The sequence below is a fragment of the Pseudophryne corroboree genome, chromosome 2, assembly GCF_028390025.1.
Source record: "Pseudophryne corroboree isolate aPseCor3 chromosome 2, aPseCor3.hap2, whole genome shotgun sequence".
NCBI classification, from domain to species: Eukaryota; Metazoa; Chordata; class Amphibia; order Anura; family Myobatrachidae; genus Pseudophryne; species Pseudophryne corroboree.
Window position 1 is genome coordinate 864,923,544 of NC_086445.1, and position 17,580 is coordinate 864,941,123.

The following is a 17,580-nucleotide window of genomic DNA, read 5'->3' on the forward strand; positions in this document are numbered from 1 at the left end:
TAAGCTGGTTCAGGTGAAACGCTGACACCACCTTAGGGAGAAACTGGGGACGAGTCCGCAGCTCTGCCCTGTCCGAATGGACAATCAGATATGGGCTTTTGTGAGACAAAGCCGCCAATTCTGACACTCGCCTGGCCGAGGCCAGGGCCAACATCATGGTCACTTTCCATGTGAGATATTTCAAATCCACAGATTTGAGCGGTTTAAACCAATGTGATTTGAGGAATCCCAGAACTACGTTGAGATCCCACAGTGCCACTGGAGGCACAAAAGGGGGTTGTATATGCAGTACTCCCTTGACAAACTTCTGGACTTCAGGAACTGAAGCCAATTCTTTCTGGAAGAAAATCGACAGGGCCGAAATTTGAACCTTAATGGATCCCAATTTGAGGCCCATAGACACTCCTGTTTGCAGGAAATGCAGGAATCGACCGAGCCGAAATTTCTTCGTGGGGCCTTCCTGACCTCACACCACGCAACATATTTTCGCCACATGTGGTGATAATGTTGTGCGGTCACCTCCTTCCTGGCTTTGACCAGGGTAGGAGTGACCTCTTCCGGAATGCCTTTTTCCCTCAGGATCCGGCGTTCAACCGCCATGCCGTCAAACGCAGCCGCGGTAAGTCTTGGAACAGACATGGTACTTGCTGAAGCAAGTCCCTTCTTAGCGGCAGAGGCCATGAGTCCTCTGTGAGCATCTCTTGAAGTTCCGGGTACCAAGTCCCTCTTGGCCAATCCGGAGCCACGAGTATAGTTCTTACGCCTCTACGTCTTATAATTCTCAGTACCTTAGGTATGAGAAGCAGAGGAGGGAACACATACACCGACTGGTACACCCACGGTGTTACCAGAACGTCCACAGCTATTGCCTGAGGGTCTCTTGACCTGGCGCAATACCTGTCCAGTTTTTTGTTCAGGCGGGACGCCATCATGTCCACCTTTGGTTTTTCCCAATGGTTCACAATCATGTGGAAGACTTCCGTGTGAAGTCCCCACTCTCCCGGGTGGAGGTCGTGCCTGCTGAGGAAGTCTGCTTCCCAGTTGTCCACTCCCGGAATGAACACTGCTGACAGTGCTATCACATGATTTTCCGCCCAGCGAAGAATCCTTGCAGCTTCTGCCATTGCCCTCCTGCTTCTTGTGTCGCCCTGTCTGTTTACGTGGGCGACTGCCGTGATGTTGTCCGACTGGATCAGCACCGGTTGACTTTGAAGCAGAGGTCTTCCTAGGCTCAGAGCATTGTAAATTGCCCTTAGCTCCAGTATATTTATGTGGAGAGAAGTCTCCAGACTTGACCACACTCCTTGGAAATTTCTTCCCTGTGTGACTGCTCCCCAGCCTCTCAGGCTGGCATCCGTGGTCACCAGGACCCAGTCCTGAATGCCGAATCTGCTGCCCTCTAGTAGATGAGCACTCTGCAGCCACCACAGAAGAGACACCCTTGTCCTTGGAGACAGGATTATCCGCTGATGCATCTGAAGATGCGATCCGGACCATTCGTCCAGCAGATCCCACTGAAAAATTCTTTCGTGAAATCTGCCGAATGGAATCGCTTCGTAAGAAGCCACCATTTTTCCCAGGACTCTTGTGCATTGATGCACTGACACTTGGCCTGGTTCTAGGAGGTTCCTAACTAGCTCGGATAACTCCCAGGCTTTCTCCTCCGGGAGAAACACCTTTTTCTGGACTGTGTCCAGAATCATCCCTAGTAACAGCAGACGTGTCGTCGGAATCAGCTGCGATTTTGGAATATTTAGAATCCACCCGTGCTGTCGTATAACTACTTGAGATAGTGCTACTCCGACCTCCAACTGTTCTCTGGACCTTGCCCTTATCAGGAGATCGTCCAAGTAAGGGATAATTAATACGCCTTTTCTTTGAAGAAGAATCATCATTTCGGCCATTACCTTGGTAAAGACCCGGGGTGCCGTGGACAATCCAAACGGCAGCGTCTGAAACTGATAGTGACAGTTCTGTACCACGAACCTGAGGTACCCTTGGTGAGAAGGGCAATTTGGGACATGGAGGTAAGCATCCTTGATGTCCAGGGACACCATATAGTCCCCTTCTTCCTGGTTCGCTATCACTGCTCTGAGTGACTCCATCTTGATTTGAACCTTTGTATGTAAGTGTTCAAAGATTTCAGATTTAGAATAAATCTCACCGAGCCGTCTGGCTTCAGTACCACAAATAGTGTGGAATAATACCCCTTTCCTTGTTGTAGGAGGGGTACTTTGATTATCACCTGCTGGGAATACAGCTTGTGAATTGTTTCCAATACTGCCTCCCTGTCGGAGGGAGACGTTGGTAAAGCAGATTTCAGGAACCTGCGAGGGGGAGACGTCTCGAATTTCCAATCTGTACCCCTGGGATACTACTTGTAGGATCCAGGGGTCCACTTGCGAGTGAGCCCACTGCGCGCTGAAACTCTTGAGACGACCCCCCCCACCGCACCTGAGTCCGCTTGTACGGCCCCAGCGTCATGCTGAGGACTTGGCAGAAGCGGTGGAGGGCTTCTGTTCCTGGGAAGGGGCTGCCTGCTGCAGTCTTCTTCCGTTCCTCTACCCCTGGGCAGATATGACTGGCCTTTTGCCCGCTTGCCCTTATGGGGACGAAAGGACTGAGGCTGAAAAGACGGTGTCTTTTTCTGCTGAGATGTGACTTGGGGTAAAAAGGTGGATTTTCCAGCTGTTGGCGTTGCCACCAGGTCCGATGGACCGACCCCAAATAACTCCTCCCCTTTATACGGCAATACTGCCGTTTGGAATCTGCATCACCTGACCACTGTCGTGTCCATAAACATCTTCTGGCAGACATGGACATCGCACTTACTCTTGATGCCAGAGTGCAAATATCCCTCTGTGCATCTCGCATATATAGAAATGCATCCTTTAAATGCTCTATAGTCAATAAAATACTGTCCCTGTCAAGGGTATCAATATTTTCAGTCAGGGAATCCGACCAAGCCACCCCAGCGCTGCACATCCAGGCTGAGGCGATCGCTGGTCGCAGTATAACACCAGTATGTGTGTATATACTTTTTAGGATATTTTCCAGCCTCCTATTAGCTGGCTCCTTGAGGGCGGCCGTATCTGGAGACGGTAACGCCACTTGTTTTGATAAGCGTGTGAGCGCCTTTGATCATCACACACTTCATTTAATTTATCTGATTCAGGAAAAACTACAGGTAGTTTTTTCACACCCCACATAATACCCTTTTTTGTGGTACTTGTAGTATCAGAAATATGTAACACCTCCTTCATTGCCCTTAACATGTAACGTGTGGCCCTAATGGAAAATACGTTTTTTCTTCACCGTCGACACTGGAGTCAGTGTCCGTGTCTGTGTCTGTGTCGACCGACTGAGGTAATGGGCGTTTTAAAGCCCCTGACGGTGTTTGAGACGCCTGGACAGGTACTAATTGGTTTGCCGGCCGTCTCATGTCGTCAACCGACCTTGCAGCTTGTTGACATTATCACGTAATTCCCTAAATAAGCCATCCATTCCGGTGTCGACTCCCTAGAGAGTGACATCACCATTACAGGCAATTGCTCCGCCTCCTCACCAACATCGTCCTCATATATGTCGACACACACGTACCAACACACAGCACACACACAGGGAATGCTCTGATAGAGGACAGGACCCCACTAGCCCTTTGGGGAGACAGAGGGAGAGTTTGCCAGCACACACCAAAACGCTATAATTTTACAGGGACAACCTTATATAAGTGTTTTCCCTTATAGCATCTTAATATGTAATAATATCGCCACAAAAATGCCCCCCCTCTCTGTTTTAACCCTGTTTCTGTAGTGCAGTGCAGGGGAGAGCCTGGGAGCCTTCCCACCAGCAGTTCTGTGAGGGAAAATGGCGCTGTGTGCTGAGGAGAATAGGCCCCGCCCCCTTTTCGGCGGGCTTCTTCTCCCGTTTTTCTGACAACCTGGCAGGGGTTAAATACAGGGGCTATATGTGATGTATTTTTAGCCAGCATAGGTACTTTCATTGCTGCTCAGGGCGCCCCCCCCAGCGCCCTGCACCCTCAGTGACCGTTGGTGTGAAGTGTGCTGAGAGCAATGGCGCACAGCTGCAGTGCTGTGCGCTACCTTAAGAAGACTGGGAAGTCTTCAGCCGCCGATTTCTGGACCTCTTCTCTCTTCAGCATCTGCAAGGGGGGCGGCGGCGCGGCTCCGGTGACCCATCCAGGCTGTACCTGTGATCGTCCCTCTGGAGCTAGTGTCCAGTAGCCTAAGAAGCCAATCCATCCTGCACGCAGGTGAGTTCACTTCTTCTCCCCTAAGTCCCTCGATGCAGTGAGCCTGTTGCCAGCAGGACTCACTGAAAATAAAAAAACCTAACAAAACTTTTACTCTAAGCAGCTCTTTAGGAGAGCCACCTAGATTGCACCCTTCTCGGCCGGGCACAAAGATCTAACTGAGGCTTGGAGGAGGGTCATAGGGGGAGGAGCCAGTGCACACCACCTGATCCTAAAGCTTTTACTTTTGTGCCCTGTCTCCTGCGGAGCCGCTATTCCCCATGGTCCTGACGGAGTCCCCAGCATCCACTTAGGACGTCAGAGAAATCTTGCTGCGATCAACTTGGAATTACCCCCATTGTTTGATACCTGAAAGTGTGCATCCGGATGTCTCCAAGCTGCCGACCGGAGCACATCCAGCTCATCCGAAACAGGAAAAGTCGCTGTCATTTCTTCATTGGCGCCGAACCCAGAGGAACCTGAAGTGTCCAGTTCCGACTCCTTTACCTGCAGCACCAGACGAACTGCTGTAAAAAACGCCTCGATACCCTGAGACACTGGTTCAGACTCCACCGAAAATCGATGTCATCAGTATTCTGGACATCTGTCGCCTCCTTCAAGAGAGGCCTCTCATCCGCAGAGTCGTGTAACCTGGAGGTTAGTAACCTCCTTATAGAAACCTGGAGAAGAGAAATGACGGGCGTGGTCTCTGGTTAACAATGGTGGTCATTCCGAGTTGTTCGCTCGCAAGCTGCTTTTAGCAGCTTTGCACACGCTAAGCCGCCGCCTACTGGGAGTGAATCTTAGCATAGTAAAATTGCGAACGAAAGATTAGCACAATTGCGAATAGACACTTCTTAGCAGTTTCTGAGTAGCTCCAGACATACTCGGCAACTGCGATCAGTTTAGTCAGTTTCGTTCCTGGTTTGACGTCACAAACAATCCCAGCGTTCACCCAGACACTCCCCCATTTCTTCAGACACTCCCGCGTTTTTCCCAGAAACGGCAGCGTTTTTTCACACACACCCATAAAACGGCCAGTTTCCGCCCAGAAACACCCACTTCCTGTCAATCACATTACGATCACGAAGAAAAAACCTTGTTATGCCGTGAGTAAAATACCTAACTGCATAGCAAATTTACTTGGCGCAGTCGCACTGCGGACATTGCGCATGCGCATTAGCGACTAATCGCTCCGTTGCGAAAATAAAATAACGAGCGATCAACTCGGAATGACCACCAATGACCTTACCTGCATAAGCCGAGCTGTTCAAACAGCAGCTGCATGGAGGGCTAAGCAGATGCTTCCACCGCACAAACCTCACATAACAGGGATTTCTCTGACTGTCCTGGATGTTACGTTTAGTTAAATGAAAAGAGAAAAGGAGGGTTAAAGAAGTGTAGCCCTATGTAATCCATGCACTATAACGTGCAGTGACAGACACGTTTCCCTCCTCTGTCGTCAGATGTCCCCGCTATTAGCGTACTGAGCCACAGCAGCTATTTGTCTGATGCCACACACCGTCCCCAAATTACAAACAGCATTAGTACCAGGTGAAACCAAGGAATAATACAGGGAAGGTAACACCCGCCCTGTATCTAGTGTACTGCTAAATTAGGAAGAACAGGTGCAATACATGTTTCTCGGAAGATCCGCTGGTTGCCCAAAATGGTGGCCAGCCTGTGAGAAAAGCCGGGGAAAATTTGATGTGGCGAGGTGAAGTTATGTGGGATGTGAACCCCGGTCTGTACCTGGATGTCCCTGTTATTATAATAAATTGCGGTGGGAGTTGTGAGCCGCTGTCGGCTGTAACCACTATATACGTTATTATAACATTAACTACTCAGTGAGCCTAACTGTGCTCCGTGTTTAATTAACAGTACTGGCCCCTTTGGACAATGGGGCAGTGACTAAAGGCCGAAGTCGGGTTTAAGCCCCGCCCCCCACTATGGCACCTATGATTAAAATCAACTGCGCTAGCGCAGTAACAAATTCTCAAGGGAACACTGTGAAGTTAATATTACCTTGTAATTACTGGAAAAAAACTACACAGCAAGCAGCGAAGGTAAAGGTTTCCTCTGCAAAGAGGAAATGGCCAGAGTGTGCAGAGCCGCCGGGAGCTGAGGTCCTCTGTCGGGCTTAAGCTCCGCCCCCCCCTTATGGCGCACTGTTTAGCTCTTAAAAACCCCCAGCGCCATCAGAGCGAGGGGCGCCCCGCATACCCCGCCGGCGAAGCAAGCCGCGGCCGGGGAGCGGGTGAAGGTGCTGAACCCGCTGTACAGAGCGGGACTAGGCTCCACCCTCCCACTATGGCCCCCATTTTAAATCTTTAAAACCACCAGAGCAATCAGAGCGAAGGGCGCCCTGCATACCCCGCCGGTGAAGAGAGCAGCGGCCGGGGAGCGGGGGAAGGTGCCGAACCCGCTGTACAGAGCGGGACTAGGCTCCGCCCCCCCCCCGTTATGGCGAATAATTTAAATTTGCAGAGCGGTGTTTAAAAACTTACAACCTGCAGCGCATCTAACGGGTCGAGCTGGGGGGTGCTGTACCCGCTGTGCAGAGCGGGATTAAACTCCGCCCCCTCTATAATGGCGCCAAATTTAAAAAAGTATTTTTAAAGGGTGTTCCCTTGCCTGCAATATGAGCGGAGGCCGGTGGACAGAGTACCGAGCTGGGAGCGGGGAAGGAGCGTTTGTACTCACCGCTGTTGCTTGGAAGTCCATGGCTCTGCAGGATGATGGAGTGGCCCCGACACGCGCCGCACGCAGCGGTGTCCGGCCACTCATACTCACCGCTGCCTTGCTGCCAGAATCTTCTGCCGACAGAGCGGCCCTGACACGCGCCGCACGCAGCGGTGTCCGGCCAGTCTCCGGAGAGCTCAGTGTCTCCTTCAGCCAGGGCCCATCCCGAGCCGCACGCAACTGCGATGGGACCCTGCTGGCAGCTCCCACGGTGCAGACTCGCAGTGGCAGAGCTGCCAGTCTGTGCGTGTAAGAAAGAAAAATAAAAAATAATTAAAAATAAATAAATAAAAAATCTTCTGAGAAGACCCAAGTGAACCAGCTCCCTTGGGCACTAAACTAAGACTGGCTTGGAGTGGGGACATAGTAGGGGAGGAGCTAGTCACATGGTTATAAATTTAAAGTGCCAGCTCCCAGTTACTGCCTACTATATCCCCATTGTATCTGCACTCCAGTGGCCCCTAGTGGATGAAGGAGAAAATGAAGTATGCCTTTTTTTTTTTTTTTAATACAATGATTTGATCACTAATAAATTTAAAAGCTACATTTCCCTTTGGCACGGTCCTTTCTGTTGCATTTGACACTATTTACTGCTTGCTCCTCATACATACTGTATACTACATTGCCTAGGACATTATTCTATCCTGTTCTCATCCTACAGTTCAAACTGGTCATTCAATGTCTGATCCACCTCTATCAGCTGCAGTACCACAAGGCAAGGCCTTAGGCCCTTCTAAACTCCTAATATGGAAACTAATAAGCTACTTTGGATTTCAGTATTATCTCTATGCAGATGATGCCCAAATCTATTTATCCTCTCGGGATCTCCCATCATCTGTGTTAGCCTATGTTTACGGAATGTTTTTCTGCCATTTAATCTTGGATATCCTACTGTTATAGCAAATACAAATAATAAGTATAATCTCAAATAGTTCAGCGCAAAAACCACTTCACTGAGAATACGCTGTGGGAATTAGGATAAGTACTGCTGTTACATAGCCAGTATCCAGTCAGCTGCAGTTAGGGAGAGGTCATGATGGTAAATACCAACAGATGAGGTCTCCCTGTAGACCACAGGTTCTCAAACTCGGTCCTCAGGACCCCACGCGGTGCATGTTTTGCAGGTCTCCTCACAGAATCACAAGTGAAATAATTAGCTCCACCTGTGGACCTTTTAAAATGTGTCAGTGAGTAATGAATACACCTGCGCACCTTCTGGGTTACCTGCAAAACATGCACTGTGTGGGCTCCCGAGGACCGAGTTTGAGAACCCCTGCTGTAGGCCATACCTCCCAACATGACGCTCTCCAGGAGGGACAAAATGCTCTGCTCCTGGACTTTTCTCTTAATGTATGATTGCAGTTTACTGTGTTAAACAGGTTAGTGGATAAGAAAGGTGTATTACCACAGGTAATGGCAATGATAACTTAAGAGGGAAGTCCAGGAGCAGAGCATTGTGTCCCTCCTGGAGAGGTTCATGTTAGGAGGTATGCTGTAGACTCAGAATACCAAATACAACAATAGGTGTGAGACTCAAATATTTACCTGTATAAATAATTGAGTCACCCATGTAGCATATAGGGAGATCTTGAAAACATTATCAATTATATGTTTGTATATTATTATTATTATTATTTAGTAGTAGTAGTAATATTATTATTATTATTATTAATAATGTCACTTATAAACTTATGAAGAGACACTGGCCATACCTGCTAATGAGGACACAGACCAGTATTCTGCCTGCATCTCCTTAGCCACCTTAATTGCATCCTGTTCCATTAGTGCATACTGAGAAGGTGACTGCATAGGAGAAACAACACAACAACATGAACAATGCATTAATTAATACAATAAACATTCCGTTTCAATTGTAAGTAGCAGCACAACCCAATTCAACGAAAAGCTTAAATGTTCAGATATGAAGACAAATGCCCCATTCTGTCTTATTGTTTTCTTATGTCAAACATCACTAAAGCCAAATATAATTTCTTAAACTGGCCATACATGCTGCAATTATACAGATGATACTGGGCAATTTACTACTTATCAGATACAGATGTATCAAAACATGGAGAGAGATATCGTACCAAATAATCAACTCCCAACTGTCAAGTTAAAGACTGTTTGATACATTAGTTAGAAGCTGATTGGTTGGTTTCTCTCCACTTTCTCTCTCCGAGCTTTGAGAAATCTTCCCCACGGTATGAAAGTAAACAAGATTATTATTGGCCATGGCCAGAACAGCGTAGCTATTGGTTTAAATGTGTAGTTCCAACCCCTGCTTACAGGCTGCAGTGAAACTCAAGAACCAATCTTATCCTAATTTTCCACACACGTGTGGCCAACAGAACAATGGGGGTCATTCCGAGTCGTTCGCTCGGTAATTTTCTTCGCATCGCAGCGTTTTTCTGCTTCGTACGCATGCGCAATGTTCGCACTGCGACTGCGCCAAGTAATTTTGCTATGAAGATAGTTTTTTTACTCACGGCTTTTTCTTCGCTCCGGCGATCGTAATGTGATTGACAGGAAATGGGTGTTACTGGGCGGAAACACGGCGTTTTATGGGCGTGTGGATAAAAACGCTACCGTTTCCGGAAAAAACGCGGGAGTGGCTGGAGAAACGGGGGAGTGTCTGGGCGAACGCTGGGTGTGTTTGTGACGTCCAACCAGGAACGACAAGCACTGAACTGATCGCAGATGCCGAGTAAGTCTGAAGCTACTCTGAAACTGCTAAGTAGTTTGTAATCGCAATATTGCGAATACATCGTTCGCAATTTTAAGAAGCTAAGATTCACTCCCAGTAGGCGGCGGCTTAGCGTGTGTAACTCTGCTAAAATCGCCTTGCGAGCGAACAACTCGGAATGACCCCCAATGATCACTTCACCGTTGGGTCTAGCAGCAAGCTTGGCTTATGTGTGGGCACTTTTAAAGACTGCACAAAGTGATGCTACTTCAACAGATTTTGTTAAGCGCTGCTGTTATTTCTGGTATATTGTTTGGCTCCACACAAAATGTTAATACATTTCTAAGTGGGCTCTACTTGACGATATTTAATTTACATGTCGCAAACACTACTAAATAGAATCGCTAAAAACCAATGTGCTTAAATAAAAATAAAAAGAACTACAAGACACATTCGCTTACATTTTTACAGGGACATGGTCATAAAATGTGTCATAATAATGTGAGGTTAAGCTCAAGTGTGTAACAGGGGAGCATATAGGATATAAAGGATGACTATTTACCCAAGAGTTCCAAAAATGATGAGAGGACTCAACTATTAGAATTCCACGGACTCCATATTTCAGGGTTCCAATGAATTCTTTTTCAAAGATGAGATCAAAAATAAAAATGAACCTTGGCTTACATATTAGATCCGGGTTGGGTATGCCTTACCGGCGCTGGTGATCCCGGCGGTCAGTATACCGATCGCAAGATCTCGGCAGCAGAATGCCGGCGGGGGGTAAGCGCAACAAAGTCACTCGCGGGCTCGGTTCTATTCCCAATCTATGGGTGTCAGGGAATAGTCTCTGCTAGTCGGCATGCTGACTGTTGGGATTTCGAGCGGGCGAGATGCAGGAGTCGGTCATGTGACCGGCGGTCACATAACTACATCCCTTAGAAACAGGTAGAAGGGGAATTATTCGTTATAGTTGTAGCTATAGAAAAGCAAAACTTTGTATCATGTGCAAAAAGATTTGAGGAAGCTGAAGATCCCCAAATCTGCTTATGGAATGATTCTAATACAGAGTTGATCGCAGCAGCAAATTTGTTAGCAGTTGGGCAAAACCATGTACACTGCAGGTGTGGCAGATATAACATGTGCAGAGAGAGTTAGATTTGGGTAGGGTGACTTCAAACTGAAATCTAAATTGCAGTGTAAAAATAAAGCAGCCAGTATTCACCCTGCACAGAAACAAAATAACCCACCCAAATCTAACTCTCTCTGCACATGTTACATCTGCCCCACCTGCAGTGCACATGGTTTTGCACATATAGTAGTAATGCCCCCAATTTAATAACATTATATAGTAACGCCTCCATTATAACAGGAAATATACTGTAGTAGTGCCCCTGGTATACCAGAAATATATAGTTATGTCCACATTAGAATAGAAATATATAGTATTAGCCCTATAATAATAGAAATATATAGTAATACCCCTATAATAATAGAAATATATAGTAGTGCCCACATTATATTATAAATGAATTACCCCACACAGTGATGCCAGAGACATGCCCAGCAGCCCAGCCTGTGAAGAACAAAAGCCGCTCAGTGCTGATGCATCATACGAGCCGAGTGAATGGAAACAGCTGCACTGTTGCTCCCAGCAAGGGATGCTGCGGGAAAGAGCAATTAGGCTCCTCTCTTCACGCCAGCCACAGCCTCCAGGAGAGGAAGTGTGATGTGACACCATGACGTCACCGTCGTGCCCCAGTAACCCTGACAAAATGGGAGGCGTTGTCATGCTGTCAAGCACAATGGTCTTGTTGCTTTGTGGCGCATTATAATTGTGGCAATGGCGGTCATGAGTTCAAAGTGTGTGGCAGGTGGTACTGAGTACCCACTGCCAAATTCTTAAGGGTACTTGCACCACTGCCCTTTATCTGCAACACGAACGGAATCTTGGAGAACATTAAAGACAAGATAAGTGATGCAATATTACTTACAGTGAGATCTTTCTTTAATCCAACCAGAAAAAGCAGCACAGATGAGGGGTCATTTTCCTTTAGTGCATCCTGAAGCCACTGCCTATCAGTCAAGTAAAGAAATGTCAGTGGCAAAGCCACATCCAACATATTGCATGCAGATAAACAGCAGCTTTTCTCACAGGCCAATGAGAATTTCACTTACTTTGTGTGTTCTAAAGATGAGATATCTGTCAGATCAAAGGCAATAACTATTGCTGAAAAAAACACATATCTAGGTTTAAGAAAGAGTTCAATGCACAATTTAAACAACAAATCATTGCAGCCAAATGCCTTAGTGAGGTCACTATGGTCCAAGTGAATAAATGTCCTAGTAATTGTCACTAAACTATGGTCCAAGTGAATAAATGTCCTAGTAATTGCCACTAAGTCCTATTGAATAAATAGGCTGCATTCTCATGAATAATAGTTGAGCACACAAAATAGCTTCCTCTAGTGTACGCAGCTGGCAGGTGCAGATGAATTGTAAAAAGGAAATGTGGATACTGCCATCTACTGGACAAGCTCAGATTGCATTATACTAGAAGCAGCTTGCACCAAGATGCGTTTTTCTATGTAACTTTTCACTGAAATTGTGCACACTCATGTAATTCATAATGAACAGTCTGTAGTAAGTGTCTCCTCATCTGAAATATTTTATAGACATGTTCATAATGTGCATTTGTAATACTGTGCGGACTCACTGAAAAAGTCTTAGAAAAATGTATTCAGTGCAGACGCAACTTTTCTAAAAGGTACCAACATAAAAATCTCCGGAATGAGTAATAGAATGTACAGTAACAAACATTACAGTGCTCTTAATTGTTTTGGGGTTTTTTTCTGAAAAGAGTAACCATCATTTCATTAGTGAATTAGATTCCATGAGACTGTTAGGGGTCGTACACACGGGGAGATTTCTCCCAGAGATGTGTGCTGAGCGATCTAGCACAGAACCCTCGGCACACAGCGCCATGTGTGCTGAGCGAGGAAGGAGGGCACTCATTTCACCCTGCAGTGAAATGAACGATGTACTAGATTGTGCCTGCATGCAGGCCAATCTAGTACCAGCGATAGTGACACGCGGGGCCGCGCATCACTATCGCTAAGGGGCATACACACGGAGAGATCCATGCTTAACTTCTAAGCAATGTAGTCAGATTGCTTAGAAATTAAGCACGGATCTCTCCGTGTGTACCCCCCCTTTACATTCCCTTGCTGAGGAAACTGTAAACATTGGCAGACTCCATATCTTCATTTTATTTCAAGTTTAGTAAATTTACATACAATTCATTCAAATAATGGACAAGACAAAAGATTTTGTTTAAAGTGCTAGACATGAGCCATAGATTAAAATGTCAAACTGTAAAGCCTATACCCCGTTTTATTGGTTATCTTAAGGATCACTTTCTTAGTAATATATCGTTTGTTTGTCAGTATACCTGTCATAGGCCTGAGACAGAGATGTAGGCAGCGGCTGTGCAATAATATGCTAATGCAACGGGAGGCATCTTGTGTAAATAGATGCCTCCTGCCGGCTTCTCTGATCCACTGCTACAGTATCAGATCATCTGCGTGACCACCAGTCACTTTAGTAATCCTCAGGTTACTCAGGGTGACAGGGGAATTCTGGCTGCTGTAACTGGTGAAGCTGTGTCCTAGGACACAGCCACTGGCTTCAGCACACCTAGGAAATGGGTCCGACCCCCCCATATTCTGTAAGGCTGGCTGCTCTTGTTGCCGAACGTCGAAGCACTGTGAGCAAGTTTCACACAATCTGAGATGTAAACCATCGGGCTTGCGTGCAATTCTGAATTGGGGCCCATATACTTGTATTTTCACACCCTCACAAATGTAAAATGAAAAGAACAAGAAAAGCAACAAAAGTGCAATATGTTATTGTAACCAGACATCTCCAACTAATAACCAGCAAGGACTCATACCTTGAGCACCTCTGTAGTACGTGGAAGCGATGCATTTGAACCTCTCTTGTCCAGCTGTGTCCCATCTAAAACAATAACGACACGTTGTTGTTATTATTATTGGGGAAAAAAAACTAATTTCTCCAATTTGTAATGCGTGAGAATAACAGCTACTTCCTATCACACTTACAGTATGTGTGTTACACCAGCTGTCTCTGACATTAACAGGAATATATGGTGACAGACTCTACTGGTGATGTATTTCTAGAAACGTATATGATATGCTACAGTAGATACAGATACAAAACAGAAAAGGAGATTTATGATAGACTTACCATGGTTAAATCTCTTTCTGCACGGTACATTGGTTCCATAGGGAAACATCGGGGTGTAGAGATGGATCTTGATCCAGGCACCAACAGGCTAAAGCTTTAGACTGTCCCATGATGCATTGGGGCCTCCTCTATAACCCCGCCTCCAGGCACTGTGAGCACAGTTTCATTAACCAGTCCAATGCAGGAGCAGGTAAAAGAGAAGGGAGATGTTAGTCACATAGAACCACGTTCTCACGACAGGAAAAGGGACTAGCGGTTAATGTCATACAAATCCATAGAAGCTAGGTGCGTCAGGGTGGGCGCCCTGTGGAACCAATGTATCTTGCAGAAAGAGATTTAACCATGGTAAGTCTACCATAAATCTCTTTTTCTGCAGCGGGGTACATTGGATTCCACAGGGAAACATTGGGGATGTCCTAAAGCAGTTCCTCATGGGAGGAATGAGAACCTGGCGTCCAAAGGAAGCATCCTGGGAGGCGGAAGTATCGAAGGCATAGAACCTAATGAACGTGTTCACTGAGGACCACGAGGCCGCCTTGCACAACTGTTCAGCGGACGCGCCTTGGCGGGCCACCCAAGAAGGTCCAACAGACCGAGTCCGAGTAGAATGGGCTTTGATAGCAGCAGGAGCTGGGAGTCCAGCCTGCGCATAGGCTTGTGCAATCACCATTCTAATCCATCTGCCAAGGTTTGCTTATTCACAGGCCAGCCACGTTTGTGAAACCCAAAAAGCACAAAAAGGGTACCTGACCTCCTGATAGAGGCAGTCCTCTCCACATAAATACAGAGAGCCCTTAGCACATCCAAAGAACGCTCTTTGAAGGCCGGAACCACAATCTCTTGGTTAAGGTGAAAAGATGACACCAACTTAGGCAAATAACCAATTCTAAGAAATGCCCGGTCACAGAGAAATATCAGAAAGGGTGGACAACAGGACAGAGTGCCTAGGTCTGACACCCTTCTAGCAGAGGCAATAGCCAGTAGGAACAGGACCTTGACTGTGAGCCATTTAAGGTCTACTGACTCAAGAGGTTCAAATGGAGACTCTTGCAGGGCATTAAGGACAACAGACAGATCCCATGGAGCCACAGGAGGGACATAGGGAGGCTGAATCCGTAAAACACCCTGAGTGAAAGTATGAAAGTCAGGAATAGACGCAATTTTTCTCTGAAACCACAGCGACAAGGCAGAGATATGAAACTTGAGGGAGGCCAGACGAAGGCCTATATCCAGGCCTTGTTGTAGAAAAGCCAGAAGTCTGGAAGTACTGAATTTGTAAGCATCATAATTATTAGCAGCACACCAGGTGAAGTAAGAATTCCAGACCCTGTAATAAATCCGCGCAGATGCTGGTTTGCGGGCCTTCAGCATAGTTTGGTTAACCGCCTCGGAGAATCCTTTGGCCCTTAGGAGTGAAGCTTCAAGAGCCACGCCATCAAAGCCAATCTGGCCAAGTCTGGGTAGACACGAGGGCCCTGAACGAGGAGGTCTGGGCGTTGAAGAAGTAGAAGAGGACGCTCTATTGATAGACCCTGCAGGTCTGAGAGCCAATGCCATCTTGGCCACGCTGGAGCGACTAGAAGTAGTATTCCTCCTTCTTGGTTGAATTTCTGCAGTACCCTGGGCAGGAGTGACACTGGAGGGAACATGTATGGCAGCCGAAAGTTCCATGGAATTGCCAGTACGTCCATGACGCTGCTTGAGGATCCCTGGTTCTTGATCCGAAGACCGAAACTTTGTGATTGTGTCGAGACGCCATCAGGTCTACATCTGGTAGACCCCACTTGTCCACCAAGAGTTGAAAGACTTCCTGATGAAGACTCCACTCTCCGGATGACTGAGGAAATCCGCATCCCAGTTGAGGACTCCCAGAATGAACACTGCCGATATTGCTGGCAGATGGCGTTCTACCCAACAAAGGATTTTTGACACTTCCATCATTGCCATGCGGCTTCGAGTGCCGACCTTGATGGTTTATGTATGCCACCCTGGTGGCGTTGTCTGAACGTACTTGAACAGGCCTGTTCTGTATCAGAGGCAGGGCGAGAGACAAAGTATTGAACACTGCCCGCAATTCCAGAATGTTTATCGGGAGGAGTGATTCCTCCATAGTACACCGACCCTTGAAAGAGTGTTGCTCCAACACCACGACCCAACCCCTCAGACTGGCGTCCGTAGTGAGTAAGACCCAGTTCGGGATCCAGAAGGGACGGCCCCTGCTCAACTGCTGGTCCTGTAGCCACCAGGTCAGCGACAGACGAACCTCCGGAGTCAAGGAGATCATGTGAGACCTGATCCGATGAGGTAGGCCATCCTACTTGGAAAGGATTAACCTCTGCAGAGGGCGGGGATGAAATTGAGTGTACTCTACCATGTCGAACGCCAACACCATGAGGCCTAGTACTTGCATCGCCGAGTGTATCAACACTCTTGGGCGAGAGAGGAAGTATCTGATCCCGTCCTGAAGTTTTAGGACCTTCTCTGGAGACAGAAACAGCCGTTGACTGTGTGTGTCCAGCAGTGCCCCCAGGTGCACCATGCTTCGAGCAGGGACTTCTTCCAGTTGATAAGCCACCTGTGGGCTTGTAGGAAGTTTACTGTCAGTTGTAGATAACCGAGGAGGACATCGTGGGAGTTTGCCAGAATCAGCAAGTCGCCCAGATACGGCAAGATCCTGACTCCCTGGTGACAGAGATGAGCCGTCATCACGGCCATAACCTTGGTGAAGATCCGAGGGGCCATGGTCAGTCCAAACGGCAGAGCCTGGAATTGATAGTGAAGGTTGCCAATAGCAAACTGCAGATATTGCTGATGCGATATGGCAATAGATATATGCAGGTAAGCATCTTGTATATCCAGGGATACCATATACAGTAGTTTCCGGGTTCCATGGCCAGTACAATTGAGAGCAGTGTTTCCATACAGAACTTAAAAAAACTTAGAAAAGACCTATTGGGTTTCGGGACTAGAAACAGGGTCGAGTAGTATCCTCTGCCTCTCTGGGACAGAGGTACCGGCACCACCACTCCTGTTTCCAGGAGAGAACACACAACCAGTTGTAGAGCTTGCGCCTTCAACGGATCCGAAGGGATAACCACTGTGCAGAACTGGCGAGGGGGACGTCTCTTGAAAGAGACTGCGTACCCGTGAGAGACAACTTCTCGCACCCATGCGTCTGAAGTGGTCTTCAACCAGACCTGGGTGAACTGCAGGAGTCGGCCTCCCACCCTGGGGTCCCCTAGGGGGAGGCCTGCCCCGTCATGCAGCAAGCTGATGGGCTGCCCAGGATTGTTTTGCCTTGGGCTTAGTGGTTTTGGGAGCACGAGATTGTCTCGGGTATGCCTGACCTTTTGCTTTCCCTTGAGGTCGAAAGGAGCGAAAAGTGGTACCTTTTGCCTTCTGTGCAGAAGGATTAGTATTTGGGAGAAAAGCAGTCTTAGCAGCCACTAAGTCAGTCACAATTTTATTGAGATCTTCCCCAAATAGGATGTCCCCCTTAAAAGGGAATACCTCTAAAGTCTTTTTGGAGTCCAGGTCCACCTTCCATGACCTCAACCACAGAATAAGGCGAGCCAGGATGGACATAGTCGATGCCTTGACCGCCAACACACCCGTCTCAGAGGACGCCTCCTGAATG

General features: G+C 47.4%; 1 protein-coding gene across 4 annotated transcripts in view; it reads right to left on the minus strand.

Moving 5' to 3' along the window:
• Nucleotides 1-17,580, minus strand: part of RAB34 (RAB34, member RAS oncogene family) — a 58,947-nt gene that overhangs the window by 12,444 nt on the left and 28,923 nt on the right. For all 4 annotated transcript variants that reach the window (XM_063957383.1, XM_063957380.1, XM_063957382.1 and 1 more), the window contains exons 6-9: nucleotides 13,630-13,694; nucleotides 11,856-11,907; nucleotides 11,672-11,753; nucleotides 8,707-8,797 (exon numbers count right to left, since the gene is read on the minus strand). In XM_063957383.1, coding sequence (XP_063813453.1) covers nucleotides 8,707-8,797; nucleotides 11,672-11,753; nucleotides 11,856-11,907; nucleotides 13,630-13,694 — 290 coding nt within the window. The remainder of the gene's footprint in view (nucleotides 1-8,706; nucleotides 8,798-11,671; nucleotides 11,754-11,855; nucleotides 11,908-13,629; nucleotides 13,695-17,580) is intronic.